Consider the following 23,542-nt stretch of genomic DNA (forward strand, 5'->3'; position numbering starts at 1 on the left):
AGATACATTTCAAGCCTGAGGTGGAGAAAAACATGTACATGTTGAAAAGTTTAATCTGGAAAAAAAAAATGTTAATCTGGTAACCTTAAGTGAGGACAGGAGATAGAGTTCCACGAATGGGAGAAATTGAGCTCTATAACAAAATCGTCTGTGCACAGGAAGAGCACCTCTGTTCAAATGACACGGAACACCCATCACTTCTGTTCCTGCTTCTTCTAGGTACAAGGCCTCAAGGAGGGTGTCAGCTATGTGCTCCGTGTCCGAGCCATCAACCAGGCGGGTGTTGGCAAGCCATCGGACCTTGCTGGGCCTGTTGTGGCAGAAACCCGTCCAGGTGGGCTTTGACACTTTCATTAAGATTAATCTCATCTGTGTAAGACACCAGAGCAATTCAATCTTACTTTCTATGTTTTTCTTAATTTTCAAAATTATCAGTGTATGCTATCTGAATAGCTGGTAAGTTTGGCCTGCGGATGTGAATTGTTTATCGCATCACAGGCGCTCTTAGGACAGGAATCAGCCAGGTTTGAAGTGATCCAGGGCTATTCTGGACTGTACCTAAAAATGGGGAAGTTCTTGGTCAAAGTATGTTTCCTGGACTATTTCAAGTGTACATTTCTAGGACATTATTCTGTCACCATACTGTGGCCATTAAGTCCTATAAGAATATTTTCCCAGTTGTAGGAGCTGAACAGCCCAGTGAACAAGCATGATTCTTAAACAAAAGCAGAATTTATTTAATTGTATCTTTTAAGTCAAGTCAGGGGTCATCAAGTGTTTTCTGTGAAGGACCAGACAGTAAATATTTTCAGCTCTGTCATGATACTCAACTCTGCCATAACCAAAGAAGCCATAGATAATACATAAACTCATGAACATGGCTGTATTCTAGTAAAACTTTATTGTGCCAGTTATATGCATTATATATTTCATGTATTGTGACATTTAAATTTTAAGTAATTTTCACATGCCTTGAAATATTAATTTTCTTTTGAATTTTTTTCAACTGTTTAATAAAAACCATTCTTAGCTTGCAGGTCATACAAAGAGGCAAGGGGCCAAATTTAGCCTGCAGGCCATAGTTTGCTGACTCCTGGGTAAAACTAACAGCAGTTTTAACTGGATGATCTATAGAAAGGAAGAAACTTTCACTTCCCAGTTTCAAGAGATGCCATGACTGAGCTAGGGAATACAGTCTTCCCCTTTATTATGTGAACAAACTTTACACTGTTCACTGTGCAAATAGTTTCAGATTATTACATAATAATTACTTATCTTCCCATTTAATCTCTATTGCTTTTCAAAGTTATTACATATTTCAGTTCATAGAAGTTACAGTATAGAAAGCACTGTAATAGTCAGCATAGGGAATATAGGCAACCACTTTGTATACTTTGTAAAGAGACAGATGGTAACTTGGTCTATCAAGGTGATCAGTTCATAAATATTGAATCACTACATTGTACATGTGAAATTAATATAATATTGGGCCAATTATAAATCAATAAAAAATAACTTCAAAAGAAACATTTGAAATGAGAGAGGATTAAAAAAGTATTAACCAGCTATTTTAAGTTTGCCTTCATTCTAGTCCAAGCATGTTCACTTCAATCCACATCGATTTTCAGATTGAAACAAAGAGTAGATATATAATGTGATATTTATTTTTATGATAAGGCAAGAAAGTAAACATAGAAACTTCTTCTCTCCCTGCATATTACTTGAAAAGTGTATCAAAAGTATCCTTTTAGGAAGTATCTACCCTTCTCATCCTATTACTTCATAACCTACTTTCAACTACTCTTAAAACTGCCTTCTAAGACCTGGGTGTGAAAAATGACTTATACACAACTGTAAAAGTTGTCTGGATAAAGTGCCACACCTCATTATAAGTACCTTTTGTAAAATTCCATGAGAAAACAGGACAACGCTAGACACATACACACCAGATAAAAGGCAATAGGTGAAGACACCAGAATATATCTTTGTATAGGAAGCGGACTCTGGGGTTGCCACTACTAAAGAAATAGAAACAAATGCAGGTGCAAAAAGATACAACTGCAAACTCTTGTAAGAACATTTAGGTCACCAAAGAGGTAAACTCTTAACCTAATCATGGATCAGTTAAAAGCACCTTTGATGCAATGGATTCCAAATCTGATTAACTGAAGGAAGGTGAAATTGAGTTCTTATTTTCTCATCAATAGTCTCAGAATGGCAGGTGTTCAGGCATGACATTAATAAAACTACCCCTACAGAAGTTTTACCATCAGAAAATGATCTTCTGATGAGCTCGTGGGTAAAGAGTTTTGTTTTACTGATTTGGAAGTCATTTTTTGTGGCCATTCCATTCCCAGAATATAACTACAAAGAACAGCTGCAGACACTGACCCACAAAACAGCAGGAGATGAAGCCACCCTTTGGCTCACAGACTAGGAAAGAACCCTGGGATGCACAAAGTCAAAGTCCTTCACTGTAAAGGAACACCAAAACCCAGGAGACACGTGGATATGTTCATATGCAACAGGCACATTCATTCTTGGGACATACATTTCTTAAGCAGCTACGGTATGTGAGCACAATATGTGTGGGCAACAGGAGCAGAGGAATAGGATATCATCACTGTACACTGGGCTTACAATCTACATGGAAAACTCAGAACTTACAACATGGTGTGTGATGAGAGTTATAATAGATGTTCATAAAATATTTCTCATATCTGAATAGACAGTAAACTGGGGTTTCATAAGTCCTTGTAAAAACTTACCTGTAGTGTAAAGTTGACTGTATTTAATGATTTTCTTAAATACCAATATTTTACTTTTGCTTAGATATGTATTATATGTTAGAATGGATAGGGCAGAGGTGGGGAGGCATGTTATCAATTTCAAGATTTGGGATGTGAAATTTGGATTGCTATTGCAGAAGAATGACTTCTTTTGGAATGTATTATTAACATTTCAGAAATAAAGCTCATCATGTAACAGCAAGCCTCAGATAAATCTAGCACGGTATCACAAGTGTAATCTGAATTTGAGTTGAAAGTTAACTTAATCCACCAGAGTTAGAGGATCACTGGTCTCCCTTTGAAGTCAATAAATATGCCAGCAGACGTAGCTCAGGCCCTACTAGAATGTCCAGTTGTTCTGCCGATGAGGATCCAGAAAAATAGACTCAGTGTATCAGGCTTTACCAAGAAATGTAATTAAGCTAGAAAAAAGCCTGTAAGAAGAATAAGCTGAAAAATATTTAGTGTATATTTGTTTAGTATATAAAAGGTACTCCTAATCTTGATATTTGATAGTTTTCAAATGGTATCTATATTGATTGCATCAAGCCTGGGGCAGAGGGGGAGGCGGAGGCAAGGCGAGCCAGATCAGATGGAAGATAAAAGAAAGACCTGCCAAGGTGTGGCAGGTGATCTGGAGGACAAAAAAATGACTGGTGGTACAGGCTGTAGGTATTCTTACCAGAGACTCAGCAGCCAGCCAGAGAATTCAGGTGATGGAGAGGAGGGCCCAAACACAAGGCAGAGTCCCAACCTAACTTCAGTTACCAGAAGTTAGGACTTGGTCACTAGGAGCAAGGCAGGTTAGAAGAATGCAACACTGGAAGGAATGATTGAGTTGACAACCTCCTAACCAATTCCAGTTTCTGAAAACTGGTTTGTCATAGCACCTGGCAGGACTGAGAATGTAAACGAGCTCTCAGTCGCCTAGAAGTGGAGTCTTCAAGGATTCAGAGGAGGAAGCCAGGCTGGCTGTTCTGCTCAACTGGCTTCGTTTAGAACATTTCCCTTGTATTTGTTTATTAACTGTTCTCTTTCAGCCATTAAAACAGTAGTCCTCAACCTTTGCTGTACATGAGAATCATGCCAGGAACTTTTTTTTGAAAAATACTGACTCCATTCAGACTCCACTGCAGACCAATTATATCAGAATCTCCAGGACTGAGCCTGGGCATAGGTTCATTTTTGTTTATTTAGCCACTTGGATAATTCTAGCATGAAAGCAGGGTTATGAACTTTGATTTAACTGTGGGCTACTTCAAAACAGGAACTGTGTGTCTTTTCTTCCTGTTTGCAAGGGCCTGGTACCTGGTGTGTTGTAGTCATTTATTAAATGAAAAAGATAATGAATGACTACATGTTTTGGCTAGTGAGTATGACTCTGTTTTATAGCCACAGTGTGTAAACTTAACCCTAGATATTCTATAATGGAGGCCACGATGTGAGTACCAAAGTGGTAGGTCAGCCAGCAGTTTTGGTCTTAAACATAGGGGAGCTAAGTATCACGTAGACTGATTGCATTAATTCAATTCTCTCTGCTTCTATTCTGTCCCACTCTTCTATTCTGTTTTTAAACGTGACTCGTGTTTTTAAACATGAGCACACACGTGCACACACACACACACACCCCATGGAAAAGGACAAATAGCTAAAGCTTGTAAAAAGGACTATTAATGCTGATGTAAAAGACTAAATTAAATGAGAAAAATTGCCTATCAGATTATGAAATATATAGGAATATAACAGTTTACTGTGGTTTCATTTTGGCTTTCAATTTTTTTTTTTAAAATCATCTTTTGGAGAGGAGGGACAGTTAATTTCCAAATCATTCATTTTAGCCCTGGGATGTACCTTAGCTCATTCATATACTAGGTGTGGTGGCAAGCCTGAAGGGACCATTAAAATGCCATTCCACCACAATCTGGTATCCCCCTGTCCATATTAAGGATTTGTGTAAGGTAAGGTTGAGGCAGCAAACTCAAGACAATTCTTCTTAAATCCTTTTTACACCAAAATAATCTCTTTAATTTTCTATAGCTAAATCTCCTGTGTTCTTTCTTGAATTCTTCATGTTCTTGAGCAGATTCAAAGGTTGAGAAAATGTAGGTCCTGACAGATTTTGGTCCACTTTTCCAGCCCAACTCTGTTGGAGGGTGGGACAGCCTTTCACCCAGATGAGAATATCCATAGGGAAGCCTTGACTGTGACAGCAGAATATCAAGTTGACTGCCTGCCAGTTAAGTATCTGAGCCATTTTGTTCACACATTAATCAGCTTTAGAGAGTACAGCTCTTCAGATATTTATGAGTTTCACCCATGAAGTGACAGTAGCTCAATGCTTGGTAAAAACTCAATTAGGCCACAGGACGTTCTAAAAAGATTTGAGGATGTTTTAACTATACCTTTCTTAACTCTGACACTGCACCAGGTCTATCTACACAGGCTTTGTTCGAGGATTAATCTGGGGCCTATTAGAAATGCTGGCATTATGTTAACTAACTAATTAGAATTCATTTATTTATTTATTCAAAGGCTTTTAAAATTTATTTGAGGGGAAGAGAGTGAGATGGGAGAAGCAGACTCAGAAGGAGAAGCTTCTCACAAGGAGAAGCTGACTCCCCGTGGAGCTGGGAGACTGATGAGGGACCCCATCCCAGGACTCTGGGATCATGACCTGAGCCAAAGGCAGTGGCCCAACCATCAGAGCCACCCAGGCACCAACTAGTTAGAATTTAAAAAAAAAAAAAAAGGACAAAAAGAAATGCTGGCATTGTATTTGCTCTTCTCTTTTCTAGAGCATTTATAAAAAGAATCATCCATTTGAATATCATATATCTTTCTAAAAATTGCTATAGAATTTTTTGCCCATTATATTTTAAGAACTCCTTTATTTAAGGAATTCTACTATTGAACTTCCTCTTAGATTTTAATGTGGAAAAGTTAGCCCTGCCAGTTGAACATAGTTACTTCCTTAAGCCAACATGTCCTTTTCAGATACAAGAAACTCTGAGCTCTTTTTATGTTGTTTTTATCTGCTTTTTAAGTTGTTTTTAAAGTTGTTTTATTGGCTTTTAAATTTTCCAAAGAGCGTCATTTTGTTTTAAATTCTTCACACTTCTTCTTTTTTGTCCCATACAATTTTTAAAAAATATTTTCCCAAAACGCTATTTTCTCTGTAAAGCCAGACCACAGGAGACTACCTTTTTTCCAAAGGCAATCTCAATTCAATCTCCCATTATAGTATGATTGTAAAATATTTAGCTTACTGAGTTACTCTTTGTAAATACCTTCATTCAAAGAACTATGCTACAAATTAATTAAAACTAAATAGTTTATAATTAATAGTAGTTTCACTTCATATTTCACAAAAGATCTCTTTGTTTTCCAGAACAATTCAATGAGATAGCTCTATATTCTTCTCTCAATAACTGAGACAATTGAGACAGCAACTAAGCAGGTTTTTCTGTTCTCCAAGTTGCATGGAGACCAAACTTGGCCATTCAGGAACCTGAACAGTACCACAGCTCAGCCATGCATTGCAGGTGGGCCAGACACCAACCCTGCCCATGTCAAGCTGCAGACACAGACCTGCCACTGCCCATAGGTACATCAGTCCACACAGGGGGTACCACTTGATAATCCAGCTCGGCCGTCAGAGGAGATTGCACTTCTGTGCTCCACATGACATTTCTACACAAGTCTACTCCTTTAAGCCTGGGAGAGGTAGCTGATTTACCTAATACATGGAAACAAACACAGAGAGTCAGGAAAAAAATGAAAGGACAGAAGAATATGTGTCAAATAAAAGAACAAGACAAAACATCAGAAAAAGACATTAATGAAGTGGAAATAAGCATCCTACCTGATACAGAGTTTAAGGTAATAATCATAAAGATGTTCACTGAACCCAGGTGAAAAATGGATCAATTGTGAGATCCTCAACAAAGAGATCGGAAATATAAGAAAGTTCCAAATAGAAGTTACAAAGCTGAGGGGGGTTGGGAGAAGGGGGTGGGATTATGGACATTGGGGAGTGTATGTGCTTTGGTGAGTGCTGTGAAGTGTGTAAACCTGGTGATTCACAGACCTGTACCCCTGGAGATAAAAATATATTTTATAAAAAATAAAAAATTAAAAAAAAGAAGTTACAAAGCTGAAAAATACAATAACTGAACTGAAAAATATGCTAGAGGGATTCAACAACAGACTGGATAAAGCCAAATATCAGATCAGTGAGCTGGAATAAAACAATAGAACAGATGCAGACAGGGACATCTGAGTGGCTCAGTTAGTAGAGCATCCAATTCTTGGTTTCAGCTCAGGTCATGATCCCATGGATCATTGTATTGAGCCCTGGATGGGCTCTGCACTCAGAGGGGAGTCTGCTTGAAGAGTCTCTCCTCCTGCTCCTCCCCTACTCATGTGCTATCTCTCACCCTTTCTCTCTCCCTCATAAATAACTCTTTAAAAAAAAAAAAAAAAAAAAAAGAACTTACCCGACAGAGTAATAAAAAAAAAAAAGAGAGAACTTAAAAATATGAACATAACTTAAGAGATCTCTGAAAGAACAGCAAGAGGAATAAATAACATTTGCAATCCTGGGGTGCCAGAAAGAGAAGAAAGAGAGAAAGGGCCATAAAACTTATTTGAAGAAGTATGGCTGAAAACTTTCCTAATCTGAGGAGGGAAACAGACATACAGGTTCAGGAAGCCCAGAGAGTTACAAATAAAATGAACCCAAAGAGAATGACACTAAGACACATTATAATTAGAAGGGTAAAAGTTAAAGGGAAAATCTTAAAAGCTGCAAGAGCAAACAGCTTACTACATACAAAAGAAACCCCATAAGGCTATCAACAGATTTTTCAGCAGAAACATTACAAGCCAGAAAAGAGTGGCATAACATACTCAAAGTGCTAAAAGGAAAAAACTCCCAACCAAGAATTTTCTACCTGGCAATGTTATTTCAGAATTGAAGGAGAGATTAAGAGTTTTCCAGACAAACAAAAGCTAAAGGAGTTCATTACCACTAAACTGGCCTTACAAGAAATGTTAAAGAGGGTTCTCTAAACCAAAAAGAAATGGCACTAATTAATAATAAGAAAATATAAGAAAGTAAAAATCTCACTGGAAAAGGCAAATTTATAAAGATAGTGAATCAATCCCTTGTAAAGCAAGTATGAGGGTTAAAAGACAGAAAAAAGCAAAATAAATTTAAAAACCACAACAATTAGTTAAGGGGTGCATAAATAAAAAGATGTAAAATGTGACATCAAAAATAAAAATATTTGGGTGAGAGAAAAATGTACAATTTTGGAATGTATTCAAATTTAAGTTACTGTGAAGTCAAAACATACTGTTACATACATAGGTTATATGTGAACTTTGCAGTAACTTAGAGCAAATAACTTTGCAAAAACTTAGAGCAAATATATAAAGAAAATGAGAAGGGAACCTAAACATAACACTGAAGAAAGCCACCAAACTTCAAGGGAAGAAAGAGAACTATAAAAACAACCAGAAAGTAATTAACAAAATAGCAGTGAGTACATACCTGTCAATAATTACTTTAAATATAAATAGACTACACTCCCCAATCAAAAGATATAGAGTGACCATTAGAATGGCTAAAAAAAAAAAAAAAAAAAAGACCCATTTATATTCTGTGTACAAGAGACTCACTTCAGATCTAAAGACATATGCAGACTGAAAGTGAAGGGATGAAAAAAGAGATTCCATGCAAATGGAAGTGAAAAGAAAGCTGGAGTAGCAATATTCATACCAGACAAAACAGACTTAAAACAAGGACTGTAATAACAGACAAGGGCATATAATCATAAAAAAGTCAATCCAGCAAGAAGACATAACACTTATAAATATATATGCAGGGGCACCTTAGTTGGTTAAGTGGCTGCCTTCGGCTCAGGTCATGATACCAGGGTCGGGGATTGAGCCCCACATCTGGCTCCCTGCTCAGTGGAGAGCCTGCTTCTCTTTCTCCCTCTGCCAGCCACTCTGCTTACTTGTTCTCTCTCTCTCTCTCTCTGTCAAATAAATAAATAAAATCTTAAAAAAAAAATATATATATATATGTGCACCCAATAAAGGGGCACCAAGATATATAAAGCAAATATTGACAGACTTGAAGGGAGAAACTGACAGCAATACAATAATAGTAGGGGACATTAATACCTCTACTTATATCAATGGATAGATTATCCAAGCAGAAAACTAATAAGGAAATATCAGCCTTAAATGATACATTAGACTGGAGGGACTTAATAGATATATATAGAAAATTACACCCAAAAGTGACAGAATAAATATTCTTCTCAACTGCACATGGAACACTCTCCAGTATAGATCATGTTAAATCATAAAATAAGTCTCCATAAATTCAAGAGCACTGAAATCACATCAAGTATTTTCTGTGAATACAGTGTTGTGCAACTGGAAATCAATTGTAAGAAGACTAGAAAAACCACAAAAATGTTTGAGATAAACAAATCTACTGAACAACCATTGGGTCATCAAGATAATCAAAGAAAATCAATTAAAAATATCTAGAGACAAGTGAAAATAGAAAATACCAAAATATTTGGAATGATGCAGTAAAAGTGTTTCTAAGAAGGAATACATAGCAATACAGGCCTACTTCAAGAAACAAGAAAAATCTCAAATAAACAATTTAACTTTACTCCCAAAGGAGCTAGAAAAAGAACAATGATGCCTAAAGTTAATAGAAAAAAGGGAATAGTAAAGATTAGAATAATAATAAGTGAAATAGAGACTAGGAAAAAAAGGGGAAAGATCAGTAAAACTGAGAACTGGTTCTTTGAAAAGGTAAACAAAATTGACAAACTAGCTATACTCACCAAGGGGGGAAAAAGAAAGGAGAAGACTCTAATAAACAAAATTAGAAATCAGAGGCAATATTACAATTGATACCACAGAAATATGAATAATCATGAGACAATGAGCAATTATACACCAACATAGAGGACTGCTTAGAAGAACTAGACAAATTTCTCAGAACATACAATCTTCCAAGATTGATTCATGAAGCAATAGAAAATCTGAATATACCGATTACTAGTAAGGAAATTGAATCAGTAATCAAAAAATTCTCAACAAAAAAAAGTTCAGGACCAGAGCAGCTTCACTGGTGATTTCTATCAAACATTCAAAGATTCAATACCTGTCTTTCTCAAGTTCTTCTAAAAAAAATTGAAAAGAAGAAAACACTTCCCAACTCATTTTATCATTATCCCAATATCAAAACCAGATGACACCACAAAAAAGAAAATTACAGGCCTGTATCATTGATGAACATTGATGCAAAAATCCTAAATAAAACATTAACAAGTCAAATTCAACAATACATTCAAAGGGATCATCCACCATGATTAAGTGGGATTTAGTCCAGGGATTCAAGGAGAGTTCAATACCTGCTAATCAATCCTTGCGATACATCACTTTGACAAAATGAAGGATAACAAGTACATGTTCATCTCAATAGATGCAGAAAAAGCATTTGACAATATGGATGGGTCTGAAGATATTATGGGAAGTGAAGTCAGTCAGATGCAGAAAGACAAATACCATGTGATTTCACTCATGTGGAATCTAAAAGCCTAAAACAATGAACAAACAAAACAAAAGCAAACTCATAGATACGAAAACAGATTGGTGGTTATCACAGGGGAATGAGGGTGGGGGGTGGGCAAAATGAGTAGAGGGATTCAATCGTATGGTGATGAACGGTAGCTAGACTTTTAGTGGTGTATGCAGATGTTGAATTATAGTGTTATATACCGAAACTTATATAATCTTATAGACCAGTTTTTCCTCAATTAAAAAAAAGAGAAAAACCTCTACGAATTATTGTTCTAAATTCCCAGTTGTTCCATTTACCTGAGAATTTACTGCTAAAGCATCAATACTTTAAAATTAATTCTAAAACTCTCTGATGGAAATTCTTATAAAATAGATTAGACATGTTAGTATGTACTTTTCAACCTTGGATGCAGCATACTGAACCTTATCTACCTTTTTCTGTGTGACTCAGGGCCATAAGGATCAATCTTATTTATTGTACAGTGTTGGGATACAGTGATGTCATTATGGGGCGAGGAGCCATTCACTCCTCTATTAAACAATGTCTTTGTGCCTGCATTTAGGTTTTCTTCCTCCTCTCCTACTCTCATTTTCCTTATTCTCATTGTGCCTACTGATGGTAGCTTTTTACTTCCCTCTGTTTTGGAGGTTTAATCTACTGATGGAACCCAACCAAATAACTTCCTAGAATAATCTCAAGTGAAATATAAATAGATTCCAAGGGACAATCTATGAAATTCTCCTGAGTGTCCAGGAATACAAGTGTGTGGACTTTGTCACATCAGTGCTGCCTCTCAGAGGCTTGTTTTCCTTACTTCTTGGTTTGGAGCAGGGTTCCAGATGGGTGAAATGTTACAGTGCAAAGGCTCTCTGTGGAATGGAGAAAAAGGCTAAGCTAACTATGATATTCATATTCTTTCAGTTTTGTGACTCCTTCGCAAAAAAAGTCAGATCTTTCACCTTAATAAAAAAAAAATCACAATTCTTAACCTAAGCAATATTTTTTCTGTTGTAAACTTAAATCATACCTCCAATATAATAAACAGCAAGCATATGGATGATTCACTTCCTTTTGAAAGGGATTACAGAGAAGACAATGAATGATTAATATGAACAATCTGTCATGCCTCCAAAATAGATATTATGCAAAGAGCAAGGAAGGTTTAGTCAACCTCCATCACATCTTTCCTCTACATAACAATACATATACACAGAAATTTTCTTATTTCTATTCTCTTTGTGACTCAACCATGCTCTGTATCATAACACTGTCTGAACCTCAGCCCTCTTACATGTTAGTCTTAACTTTTAATGAGAACACTTTTTCACTTTTTGTTATACAGTAGTGGATGATGAGGATTCATCATATGTTATCAGGAGTATCACTAGAACATGGTCTGCAACTTCCAGTAGGGTAGACTCACCCTTAAAAGTAATGAAATGGTGGACATTTCATTCAAATATAATTTAATGCTTATTGGATCATTATTTCAGTTTATCACCAAATATGAAAAGAACACTTTCATTTAAAAAAATAATTTTAAAAATCTCTAGAACTAGTCTTCTTTAAGCATTTCATGTGTTTAAAAAAAATCACTTTTTAGAGGCTTATAATAGAAGCACACACCCTGTCATCAATAAAGACAAAATGAAATCAGCTTCCTGGCTTACAAATCAAGATCTTCATGTTGCCACACATTGTTTGGGCACTATTTTCTATTGGCCTTCCCCTGGGAGGAGTTTTGCAGGTTTTTTTTCCCCTGACAAGTTTTATTGCACAATAGGCCAGGATGCTGGCTTCTTACAACACAATTTAGAGAGAAGACCTTCAATCTTTTGGCAGTGTCTATTGGAAGATCTTTTTTAATGCCCTTTTGAAGACAAAGCTGTACCTTTCTGAGATTAAATATATTTTTCCTAACATATGGAAACAAACTGAGTTTAGACTGGTAATCAAATGAGTGTCAACTTGAGAAGTACATTTTACCTTTCAAACTGGAGTTAAGCATAGATGGGAATATTTTATATGCTGTATGAACTCTAAATTGCTAAATTAGATGCCAGTGCAATTTGCTATAACTCTCAAAAATACAAGAACTCAAAGCACTACCTGAATTTTTTTCTTTTAAATCTAAAAACCAGTCTTCTTTAAACATCTGGATCTCTTGAAATTCATTTCCATTTCAATTTCCATACAGTTTGATAACAGTCATGTTTAGGTCGCTGTCATTCTCATCCAGAGAGGCACCTTTTGATTGATTTATGGTTGCTTGATCAACAGAGAAAGATCTTGGCCTTGAGTTTCCATGTAGTTCTCCATTTTTAAATGATTAATAAACATTAAGCCTATGAACACAGGCAATTTTTACTACCTCTACTTTCTCCCCTTCAATTTCCCCTTGGTTTCTTTATTTCTTAACTGTCCTTTTCTGATGAGTAGGTGGATATGGATGTTATCGAAGCAAAAGTCATTGATTTGGTCCTGATAAGGATTATTCAGCTTTCTTTTTGCCTCAGGCTGGCTTGTCCTTATTATGACCAACCCACTCCTTCCACTGTACCTTCAGTCACATCAAGCAATTTTTGTTCAGCCCTAAGCAAAGAATACTGTCCATGGTGTTGGCTTTACCAGAAAAACATGGCACATTCATTTAATTCCCTGCTGCAGTATAAAAGTTGAATTGTAAAGTAGGATTGTGCATTCACAGTGAGCAGCTGGAGATTTTCCCATGCACAGGCTCAAGGCCCTGGTTTGAGGCTACAGTAATGAATCCCAAAGTAAGGAATTCTTACTTCATTAATTTCTATCAGGAAATAATCAGTGCCTTGTTTTGGATCTTCTAGGAACCAAAGAGGTTGTTGTAAACGTGGATGATGATGGAGTAATTTCACTGAACTTTGAATGTGATCAGATGGCTCCAAATTCTCAGTTCAACTGGTCCAAAGATTATGTATCCACAAAGGACTCTCCCCGATTAGAGATTGAAAGCAAAGGCAACAAGTATGTACTGCTTCAGTCATAATAATGGGGTTTTATTTTCATGATAGGAGACTGAAGTAAGCTCTTTGCTTTCTATTTCAAATACTTAGTATAACGGAATGAAATCACAAATATTTTATATCTGGTCATGTAAAAAATAATAACAAATGTCAGCCTTAAAAAATAACAGTTCTTATAAAGTACTTTTCATGTTATTTCAGTTAAAAAGCTTTCTCATATGTTATCTCATTTGTGATGCTAGAAAAGCTTTGATTGACATAAAGTCAGCTCTAATGGTGATTCTCATTATTTTATGAAATTCTGTAATCTTAAAGCAATGGTGAGGATGTTTATGGAAAGAGAGCAAGGAAGAATTTGCTAGATCATAAATCCCACACAGCCTCCCTTCTTACAAGAGTATTCTGTTCCGCAGGACGAAAATGACCTTCAAGGACCTGGGGACAGAAGACCTGGGCATTTATTCCTGTGATGTAACGGACACTGATGGAATAGGGTCAAGCTACTTGATCGATGAGGAAGGTAATTTTAAAATCATTCCATTTATTAGGACACCTGAGTGGTTCAGTTGGTTAAGCATCTGCCTTTGGCTCAGGTTATGATCCCAGGGTCCTGGAATTAAGTGCCTCATAGGGCCTCAGTGGGGAGCCTGCTTCTCCCACTCCCTCTGGCCTCTGCTCCCCCTGTGTGCTTTCTCTCTCTGATAAATAAATTAAAATCTTTAATTAAAAAAATATCAGGGCACCTGGGTGGCTCAGTGGGTTAAGCCTCTGCCTTCGGCTCAGGTCCTGGGATAGAGTCCCACATTGGGCTCTCTGCTCAGCAGGGAGCCTGCTTCCCCCTTTCTCTCTGCCTGCTGCTCTGCCTACTTGTGATCTCTCTCTGTCAAATAAACAAATAAAATCTTTAAAAAAAATCAATCCATTCACAAGTCTAACGCTGCTTTGATTCATCATTGAGTGATCCTCTAGAATCAAGTGGCTTTTGTTTTGGTAGTTCAAGTTTAATTTTTCTTTTTTTCTCCCTACAGAGCTGAAACGTTTACTAGCTCTCAGCCAAGAACACAAGTTCCCAAGTAAGTGTCCACAGTACATCCACAGGGTTTAGGTGGTGACTTCTGGAATAGGTCAGACGACAACACTGACAGGACTAAGAGAAGAGGCTTTTAAGAATACCTAATGGAATATACACTTTAGCTACAAATGCACTTTCCAGAAGGGCTGCTTTTATCTTGGCCATTGTTCTAAAGAGATACAGATACTAACATAGAAAACACATCCCATACTGTTACACAGTGAAGTAGTAAGTTACACAGGTGTCATAGCTGAGTAATTAAGTTCTTTACTTTTTGCCTATGTACTTTGGAATCCTATATATTATATGATCCTGTATACATTAACTCACATGTTTTTTAGGCAAACTAATCTCTTCCTAAGCAATTTAATGTTAGCACTTAACAGAAGAATCACACTTCTAAATAAAGATAATCTAACGACATTATCTACCATTTTAAACTCCTGGAAAATGAGGTAAAGATGTCCTAGTCAGAAAAAGAATCTCTCTGAACTATCTCTTCTGAACAAACTCTTCAATAAAGTACTTTCCACATAAAAGATTAAATTTCACAGTCCACACCTAAAAGAAGAGAAAGAAGTCTGAAATGATACTCGGAAAGTTCCACTGACCTGATAAGTTCTCTTGTCATTGATATCTGTTGGTCAAACTGGTGGGTTATCCAGGTTATATACCCTGAAGTTTGAGAAAACAAATGAAGAATGATAATACACACTCACTCTTTTAAGTCACGAATTTTGTTTCATTTTGTTTTGTTTTGTTTTACTCTTTAGACCCTAAAATACAGCTCCTTCACCAATACAGACTTTTCAGGAACTCAGTAAACTATATCGTGACCCACACTACAGGCAAAACCTTGTATGTTTGTATATGTCCATTTTCCTAGGAGAAAGGTCTGTAGCTTTCCCAAAATTCCCAGTGAAGGCTGTGATTAAAAAAGAAACACTCACTGCTCTGGAACTAATTGCCTGACTTCTTTTCCATTCCCAAGGATTGCTTGTTCTATCCTGAGGCTGAGTGTTAGTGATTATTGTCCTCAGCTGTTATGTTCTCAAAATCAACTTTGTTCAACAAAGCACAGTGGGGTGTCTGTGAAGTGTGGATATAGAACACAAACTTTCTGAACTCAGGGAGAGAACCATTTCTCGTCTGTACACTAAATCACCACAAAACTGGAAAAGTAATATTGTGAATGGTATTTTCAAAGTTATTATTATTTTTTAATTGCTTGGAAGGTAGAAGTTTGGCCTGTCCTTTCTATATTCTGTACTTCTGATCCATTCAACGAACCTGAGCAACTCAACTTTAATTTCCCATGTCTTAGTTTCCTTTCTAGAACTGGCTGTTGTAATCGTTTATAGCACCTACCGAATAGAGATGCTGTGAGAGACCCTTGAACTTTTCAGGAAAAATATAAATATTGAAACAGCAGTTATCCTAGAAAAACCCACTTGTAGAAGCTCTGTCTACAAGCTGTGCAGTATGCTCTCCCTTCATGTCCCCAGGGCTGTGAAGTAGGGAGTGGTAAAGAGGGTCACTATATTGAACACAGCCAGACCCCATTCGTGATCACACTGTCTCCTCCCAAACATTGGTGGAAACGGAAAGAAACAGCAGCATTCACTAATCTAGTTAGTCGGACAGTAAACATTGGCAAAGTGTCTAGGCAACAGCTGGTCCAAACAGTGTTTACATTTAGGTTAAAGGATGGTGATGAGACAACATGGGGTATTACTGTTGAATTGGAAGTGCCCAAGCCTCCCTGGTGTTCAGTGATCATATGGACTTGAAGACAGTAATTGTCTGATATCACTGTCACGTATGCTGAGATATTTATTTTGCATAAGCATGTTTACTCTAATTACTGGTTCTAGGAGAGAGAGTAGCAGAAAACTCGTGTGGCATTTAGGTAGGCAGAGAGAGAACTCAACATGTGTTAGAAACTCTGACATGCAAGTATCAGATCTCCTAACCCAAGGGAGATTTGCTTGGCCCATTGGAGCAGCATTTTCAAGAATACAGCTCCCACACTTTTCTTCCTCCCACTTCTATTAGATCAGCCTGACTACATGAATATTTTCAGAGATCTGAGGAAGGGTCAAAACAGCAGATCTAATTTCTCAATTTATACCCACTTCCTCTAGGTAAATGTTGACATATCATTAAGTCTTTTCATGAGATTTTATAAGGTTTTAAATGGGTCTTGTTTCTTATAGAATGTAATAAAGAGTATGCTGTTCCTTTATCCCTTGGTGCAGTAATTCTATTTTAAGCTGTTTTCAAAAATATTTTGAAAACCACTGAGCATATGCCTTAAACCTACAAAAAATAGATATTTTGCTGGAACAAATTAACTGCCAGAGAAAGGACTGTAAGGAAATTTAGGACCGAGATGAAGGAAAAAATAAAAATGTAGAAAGCTAAAAACAGAAAATAGCCTAGTTGATTTTGATATTAAGCTGCAGTGTAGAGAGACAGCTTACTTGAAGATTCCAAGGTATTGTGAGGGAGGTGATGGAAGGTATAATTCAGTATTGTCAACATCCTGCATAATATCTCTTGATTATTATCCCTCTGGTGCACATATACTCTATGTGTACAGATATATGCAAACACATATATATAAATTGCATCTATTTAGTATGTCCTCTTAGGTGTCAATATATTTTATAATTGATAGTTCTAGGGTATTGTTGAAGCCACTGGAGGAGGAGAGAGGTACCAAAATATTAATAGCCAAATTTATAGAGCACTTATTATATGCCAGAGTACTTGTAGGGTGCTGAAATGGAGTATACCATTTAAACTCAACAGTGACCTTAAAAGTCTCAGTTCTAAGGTGATTTCGTTTTAGAGGTATAGACTCTGAGGTCTGGAGAATTTAAGTAACTAGACCAGATGTACATCATGGATACCTGTGGTTAAGTCCAAGTGGTCTTTATAGCACCTGAGCAGGACATGACTATTAATGTGTCTACACCTGCTGTTTGCCACCACGCCCTCTCTGGTGATTCCTGGTGGCCAGTGTTTCCTCAAGTGATGTTCCTATTACTCAGAGAGGGCAGTGAACACTAAGGGAGCTTGAAACTTCCAGGAGGACATGCCCTTTCTTCTCCATCACCACTCTAGGCCCCTTAAGTAACTGCATCACTCATGTATTAGATTTCCCAGAATGAGGTCTTCAGACTTTCTCAGGAAATTCTACTCTCCATTTTCCTTAAGAATTACTTGTGGCAAGCAGGAGTGTCCTGTAAGGAGAAAGTTTAGCCTCTGCTCTCACAACCCTCGAGTCTGCCATGATACTCACTACCCAACCACTACTGTTCTTTAGAGTGGACAGCCAGAGAACCAAGAGGAGCACAGAATAGAGGGAATAACCCTGGTCTCAACTCTGCTACCCACATATGTTACTAACATATCTGTTATGTTCCTTTATGTCCCGGGGCTCAGTTTTGTCATCAGTAAAATGAGGAGAGCAAAGAACTCACCCTTCTTGAGCACTGGTCATTCATTATTCACAGTGTCTTAGTGTTGTCTGGTACCATATTCAGTCTTCTTGGTGGTCTTATGGGGCAGACAATACCCATGTTAGCAGTGAGGAGCATGAGCTTTCAAGAGGAGAAACCTGTCCAAAGTCACAGTGTGACATCAGAGCCCATCTTCTGTGTATCACGGACACCCCTCAGTAGATGATATCTGAGCCTCTGTTTAGTTCCTCACTGGAACAAGTCTATAACTGAGTTTCATAATGACTATGGAACAGTGCAAATGAAAGGGATCCCTTAAAGTTTGGAAAGGATATTTTTAGGATAAGTACAAAGAAATTCTGACGTACATTTGATACAAGTTTGGGAAACTTACAATTCAAAATGTAGCATCTATTGAAATGTTGAGATTAGATTAAGCACCATTTAGAGAAAGCAAAGGCTGGTGATTTCTCCTAAAAGAAAGGAAGGACTACTAAACTTTGAGAGACCACCTTGGTTTTCAACAAAGTTTGCCTTGGAGCTACCTCTGATACAAAACCATTGGCTGGAGGAGCCTTTATAGAGAACATTTTCAAGTTTCAAGAAATTTAGAAAACTGTTTTTCAGAGATATCAGACAACTTCCAAAATTACACCCAGACTCAAATGTCTTAAGTGATACAGGTGTATGTCAGGGATACCATATGGTTCCTTCACGTTCTTTGTGAGGCAAGCCATGCTGTATTTTAATATATCTTGTTAATAGTGACTCACTTATTTGCCTCTGAAAAATGTTGCCTTGTCTAGGAGTGTGATTGAACTGGCAATCCAATGGGGTGGATAGAATTTAAATGATAAGCTAGCTCATCTTGTGTATATCATCAAAATTAGTTCTGTTTTGAAATTCATTTTTAAAAACATTTGAAAGAACCTCTAAAGTGAGTTAAATTGTTGAAAAAAATAAAATTTAACTCCTTTCCCAGTATTTTGAAGTAATTAAGATTATAGAATGTTGGAGCTGGAAAATCTCTTGATAATTTAGGATATTCGGTACAATCTCATTCATTTATAAATGAGTCAACTGAGGCCCAGATAAGTGAAGGGACCGGCCTAATATCACACAGTTGCTGATGTTGGACTAGGCTTCAGCTCTCCTGGGGCCAGCCCAAGACTATTTCATCACACTTTGTTATTGTTCCTAAAGCCACAGCGGAGAGTCACACAAATTAGCTGAAGGAACCCTGGAGTTAAGTTTACCTTCCTTATTATTTTTACAGTTGAGATAGCTATGACTCACAGAAGATGAATGATTTGCCCAAAGTGGCAGCAGGACTAGAACCCACATCTTCCATCCCTGAACATCATTCTTTCCGTACGATGTTCTTACTGTCTCCAGGTTTTGTAAGAAGCAAGGTGCTCTACTATCATTTCCATTGAGTGTTTTTTCACTGAAAAATTGGTATTAATACAATTGGTTACCAGTAAAATTACTATTTTTGTTTTTATTTTGCATAGCTGTCCCAATTAAGTCAGAGTTGGCAGTTGAAATCTTGGAGAAAGGCCAAGTCCGGTTTTGGATGCAGGCTGAGAAGCTGTCTGGCAACACCAAAGTCACCTACATATTTAATGACAAGGAGATTTTTGAAGGGCCGGTATGTTTCGTACTTTTTAGATTCTAAACATATCACTGTACAATGTGCTAAGGGAGCCCTATTAAAATGCAGGTAAGTTTTATGAAAACCACTGGTTTGTGGGGTAGGTGGGAGAGTTTAAGGCATTTCACATGTAAAAAAGAAAATAGGTAGAGGAAAATATAGATTGATTATGTCATATTATCCAAACTGGGACACTATTGAGAATGGAAGAGGGTTCTAGGAATAGTTTTTCCAGGACAAGAATCAAACCGAAACTGTCCCAGGCAAATCAAGAAGTATGGTTAGCTGGGAAAATACAGCTTTTCTCCTGAGAAGCAGAGGAGACAGCGTGCTTACCTGAACTCATATAACTCACGTTAGAAATCTTAGCAGGAACTTGGTTCTTCATGGGGAGGAAATGACGTCTATTGTTCCAATGGCTCAGAAAAAAATGCAGCAAAAATATCTTTCATTACTTTTCTGGGAAAAAATACATTTTTATTGTAAAAAAAATTGTAAAGATTCAGAAAAGACAAATCACAAATTCTTACAGCTTTTTAATATACACATTGATTTATACTTTTCGGTCTTTTTCTACACGTGTGTGTGTGTGTCTATTGGTGTCTTCTTTACATAGGTGATTGTATATATCTACTCTTTGCTTTGCTTTTAATAGAAGCATAGTTTCCATAGACAGAGTTACAACATTTGCACTTTATTTGTCCTCCCAGAATCAGGCCAGTACCCCGTGGTACTGAAGAACCTGGAGTTAGGAGCTCTGGCTCTTACTGTGCTATCACAGGTATAAATGAGAGACTCAAAAGATGGGAGAGAGGTGTGATTTGTGGCCATTATTAACAACCTGTTCTCCTTTCATCAAGATATGTTTTAAAAACATTTCAGGATTCATTAGTGAGGAGGAGAATGAATAACATAAAATAGCAAAAAAAAAGAAAATGTGATATATTTTTCAGCTCATTTAGCAACCGTGTATAGAACCTGAATAAGTCACACAGATTCCACGGTGGCCCATCTTCTCCATTTTCAAAATATTCTCCTTGATGGCTGTGTTCATCACCCAGCCAGTGGAGGGGAAGAAAAAAGCATTGTTGGCATCATTGTCTTCTGCCACAGCCGTTTAGGGACCACTGGTGCACACATGTGCATCGATGCACTCTCCTTTATGTGTTCACACAGACTCTCTTGCTATTGCCCACATGCACACATACACATACATGCTCTGAACTTGAAGAACTGTTCATTGTCATTGCAGTTAGTTCTTACACTATTTCGTTGATGGAAATCAGTGTCGTAGGCTAAGTTCCCTAGAAGGACAGTCTGAAATAGAATTTCTCTCAAGAGTGGGGATTAGGGAAACAAGCTAATGTAGAGAAAAGCAAAGCAAAAATGTGGTCTCAGTTGCAGACTGGCTTCCTGCAGGGAACACTCTGGAGCAAGAACTGCAGCGCAGAGCTGATACCAGACCTGAGCCTTCATTCTGTGACATTTTATAGGAAAACTTCATTAAGTAAAATCCACTATAGAACCTGTGCTTTTATGCCGAGAGGCTAAGATTTATCTTTACATTGAAAAAAAGTTGCCTAAGCAACATATAAAATAAGCACAGAACAGTAGGGTGAGTACAGTTTATTAGGAACAAATGGACTTCACATATTTTGGAGGCATTCTTATTTACATATTAATTCCACATATATTTATTAACTGCCTGCTATAGACCTTGTGTGCCCAAGATGTGAGGGATATAGCAATGGATGAGACAAAAACATGTCCGTCACATTGTTTTGCATTATTCTGCTAATTAAAACGAATGTAATCTGGAAGGTAAAATGGGAATCTAAAAACACCTTTTTGGCAACATTTCTGACTTGGGATAACAGAACTTTATTTGTATTTAAAAAAATTAAATATAAGACTTAATAGCAATCAGTTCTGGTCAAGGTCATATGTGCCACATCCTATTTTTCTTTTTCTAGGGAACAAGATTTTGAAAGCCCATCTTAAAAAAAAAGTTAACAATAAATTTTGTTAAAATTATGATTCCTCGGAGTTTGCATTTATTCCATCAGGCATCAGCATCATATCTTCCTCACTGATTTCTGTTTTCCTTTCCACATTGAAGAAATACAAGATGCATATTGACCGAAACACTGGCATAATTGAAATGTTCATGGAAAAGCTACAGGATGACGATGAGGGAACATATACTTTCCAGCTTCAAGATGGAAAAGCAACCGGCCACTCCACTCTTGTTCTCATTGGAGATGGTAAGAAGTCTGTGGCACATTAACTCAAAGACTTCACTGTTCCCTTCAGTGCAAATACCCTGTGATATCAAAGTGGTCATGTGGAAGGCAGCAGGAAATGTTTCTTGTATTTCAAACATTGGAATCCAATTTCAGTGAATACTTTCCACAGTATTTCACCAGATTTAACCTTAGTCCACAGGGAAGACTGCAGTTAAATGATCTCCTGTCTAAACAAGTATTTATTACTAAAATTCTCCAGTTAAGGAGATTGCAATACAACAAAGACTGCATCTGTATCTCAGAAACAATGATAGTACTTTATACTGTGTACGTACTTTAAACTACTTAAATTAAGAAGAAAAATATGCACAAGTGGTTCATGCCAGATCAATTAATTCTACTATATAACTGAATTATATGTCAGTTGCCATAAGCCACTATAGAAACTACCAACATGTAAAATGTGGCATTTAACAAATGTGGCATTTAGAAAGGCTGGCCAAATCTCTACATTTGCAACATCCAATACTATTTCACTATTTCCTTGCTTCATGACCTTGAACGATTTACTTAACCTTCCTAGCCTCTTCCTTCATTATAAAAACTTAAATAGGTTGTCATGATGTATAAGTACATTATAATAATGAATATAGGGATCTCTGGGTGGCTACATCAGTTAAGTATCTGCCGTCAGCATGTGTCATGATTCCAGGGTCTTAGATTCTAGTCCCACATCAGGCTCCTTGCTCAGCAGGAGGCCTGCTTCTCCCCCTGCTTGTTCTCTCTCTGATAAACAAATAAATGAAATCTTAAAAAAAAAAATAAAAGGAATATAAGTCAGCACAGTGGCTGGCATATACAGTTATACCACTCAACTCAATTCATACTTCTTTGTTTTTCTATTTTAGTTTATAAAAAACTCCAGAAAGAAGCCGAATTCCAGCGGCAAGAATGGATCAGGAAACAAGGTAAAAATGGGCAGTGAGTAAAGAGAAAAACTTTGTATTTCTTGAAAAAAATATTCCAAGATTAATTCCGTAACAAATTTAAGTGTATATTATTGCTAATGTTAATAATGCCCTGGTAAATTAAAAAGAAATTAAAAATATTTATTATTAAATTTATGTCAGTTTAAAATATTTGAAAACTAATCTTGAATTTTAAAGTATCACTTTATATATTTATGTATATAAATATACTTTGTATACATATATCATTTTAGAATTTAAGAATGAGCTTTGATTTTGCATTTGTGATTAATAGAGTGATTATTGACCATTAAAATTTTCTAGGTCCTCATTTTGCTGAGTATTTGAGCTGGGAAGTGACTGGTGAATGTAATGTACTATTGAAATGCAAGGTAAGGAGGAATCTGGGTTTCACAATAGGCTGAGCATCCAACTCCATTTTGGCTCAGGTCAGGATCTCGTGGGTCAGGGGACTTGAGCCCCACGTCCAGCCCAGTGTCAAGCTCCCCACTTAGTGGGGAATATCTTGAGATTCTTTCCCTTTGCCCGCCCTCTCTCTTCCTTTCTTTCGAAAATAAATAAGCAAATCTTAAAAAAAAAAAAAAGAAGAAGAAGAAGAAGAAGAAATGCAGGGTAAGAAGTAGGTAAATTTTAAATATTTGATACAAGTGAAATAAAAATAACATAGAATGTGAGAAAGGAAAGATCAATTTTTCATCACCATTTGAA

At 36.8% G+C, this 23,542-nt stretch overlaps 1 protein-coding gene across 8 annotated transcripts in view; it reads left to right on the plus strand.

Moving 5' to 3' along the window:
* MYOM1 (myomesin 1) overlaps positions 1-23,542 on the plus strand; it is a 159,867-nt gene that overhangs the window by 116,708 nt on the left and 19,617 nt on the right. For all 8 annotated transcript variants that reach the window (XM_045065410.1, XM_013051430.2, XM_013051431.2 and 5 more), the window contains 8 exons: positions 220-334; positions 13,251-13,407; positions 13,820-13,926; positions 14,435-14,479; positions 19,460-19,596; positions 21,719-21,863; positions 22,754-22,813; positions 23,138-23,205. In XM_045065410.1, coding sequence (XP_044921345.1) covers positions 220-334; positions 13,251-13,407; positions 13,820-13,926; positions 14,435-14,479; positions 19,460-19,596; positions 21,719-21,863; positions 22,754-22,813; positions 23,138-23,205 — 834 coding nt within the window. The remainder of the gene's footprint in view (positions 1-219; positions 335-13,250; positions 13,408-13,819; positions 13,927-14,434; positions 14,480-19,459; positions 19,597-21,718; positions 21,864-22,753; positions 22,814-23,137; positions 23,206-23,542) is intronic.

The sequence above is a fragment of the Mustela putorius genome, unplaced genomic scaffold (genome assembly GCF_011764305.1).
Source record: "Mustela putorius furo isolate JIRA1106 unplaced genomic scaffold, ASM1176430v1.1 tig00003858_pilon_pilon_pilon, whole genome shotgun sequence".
Classification (NCBI taxonomy): Eukaryota; Metazoa; Chordata; class Mammalia; order Carnivora; family Mustelidae; genus Mustela; species Mustela putorius.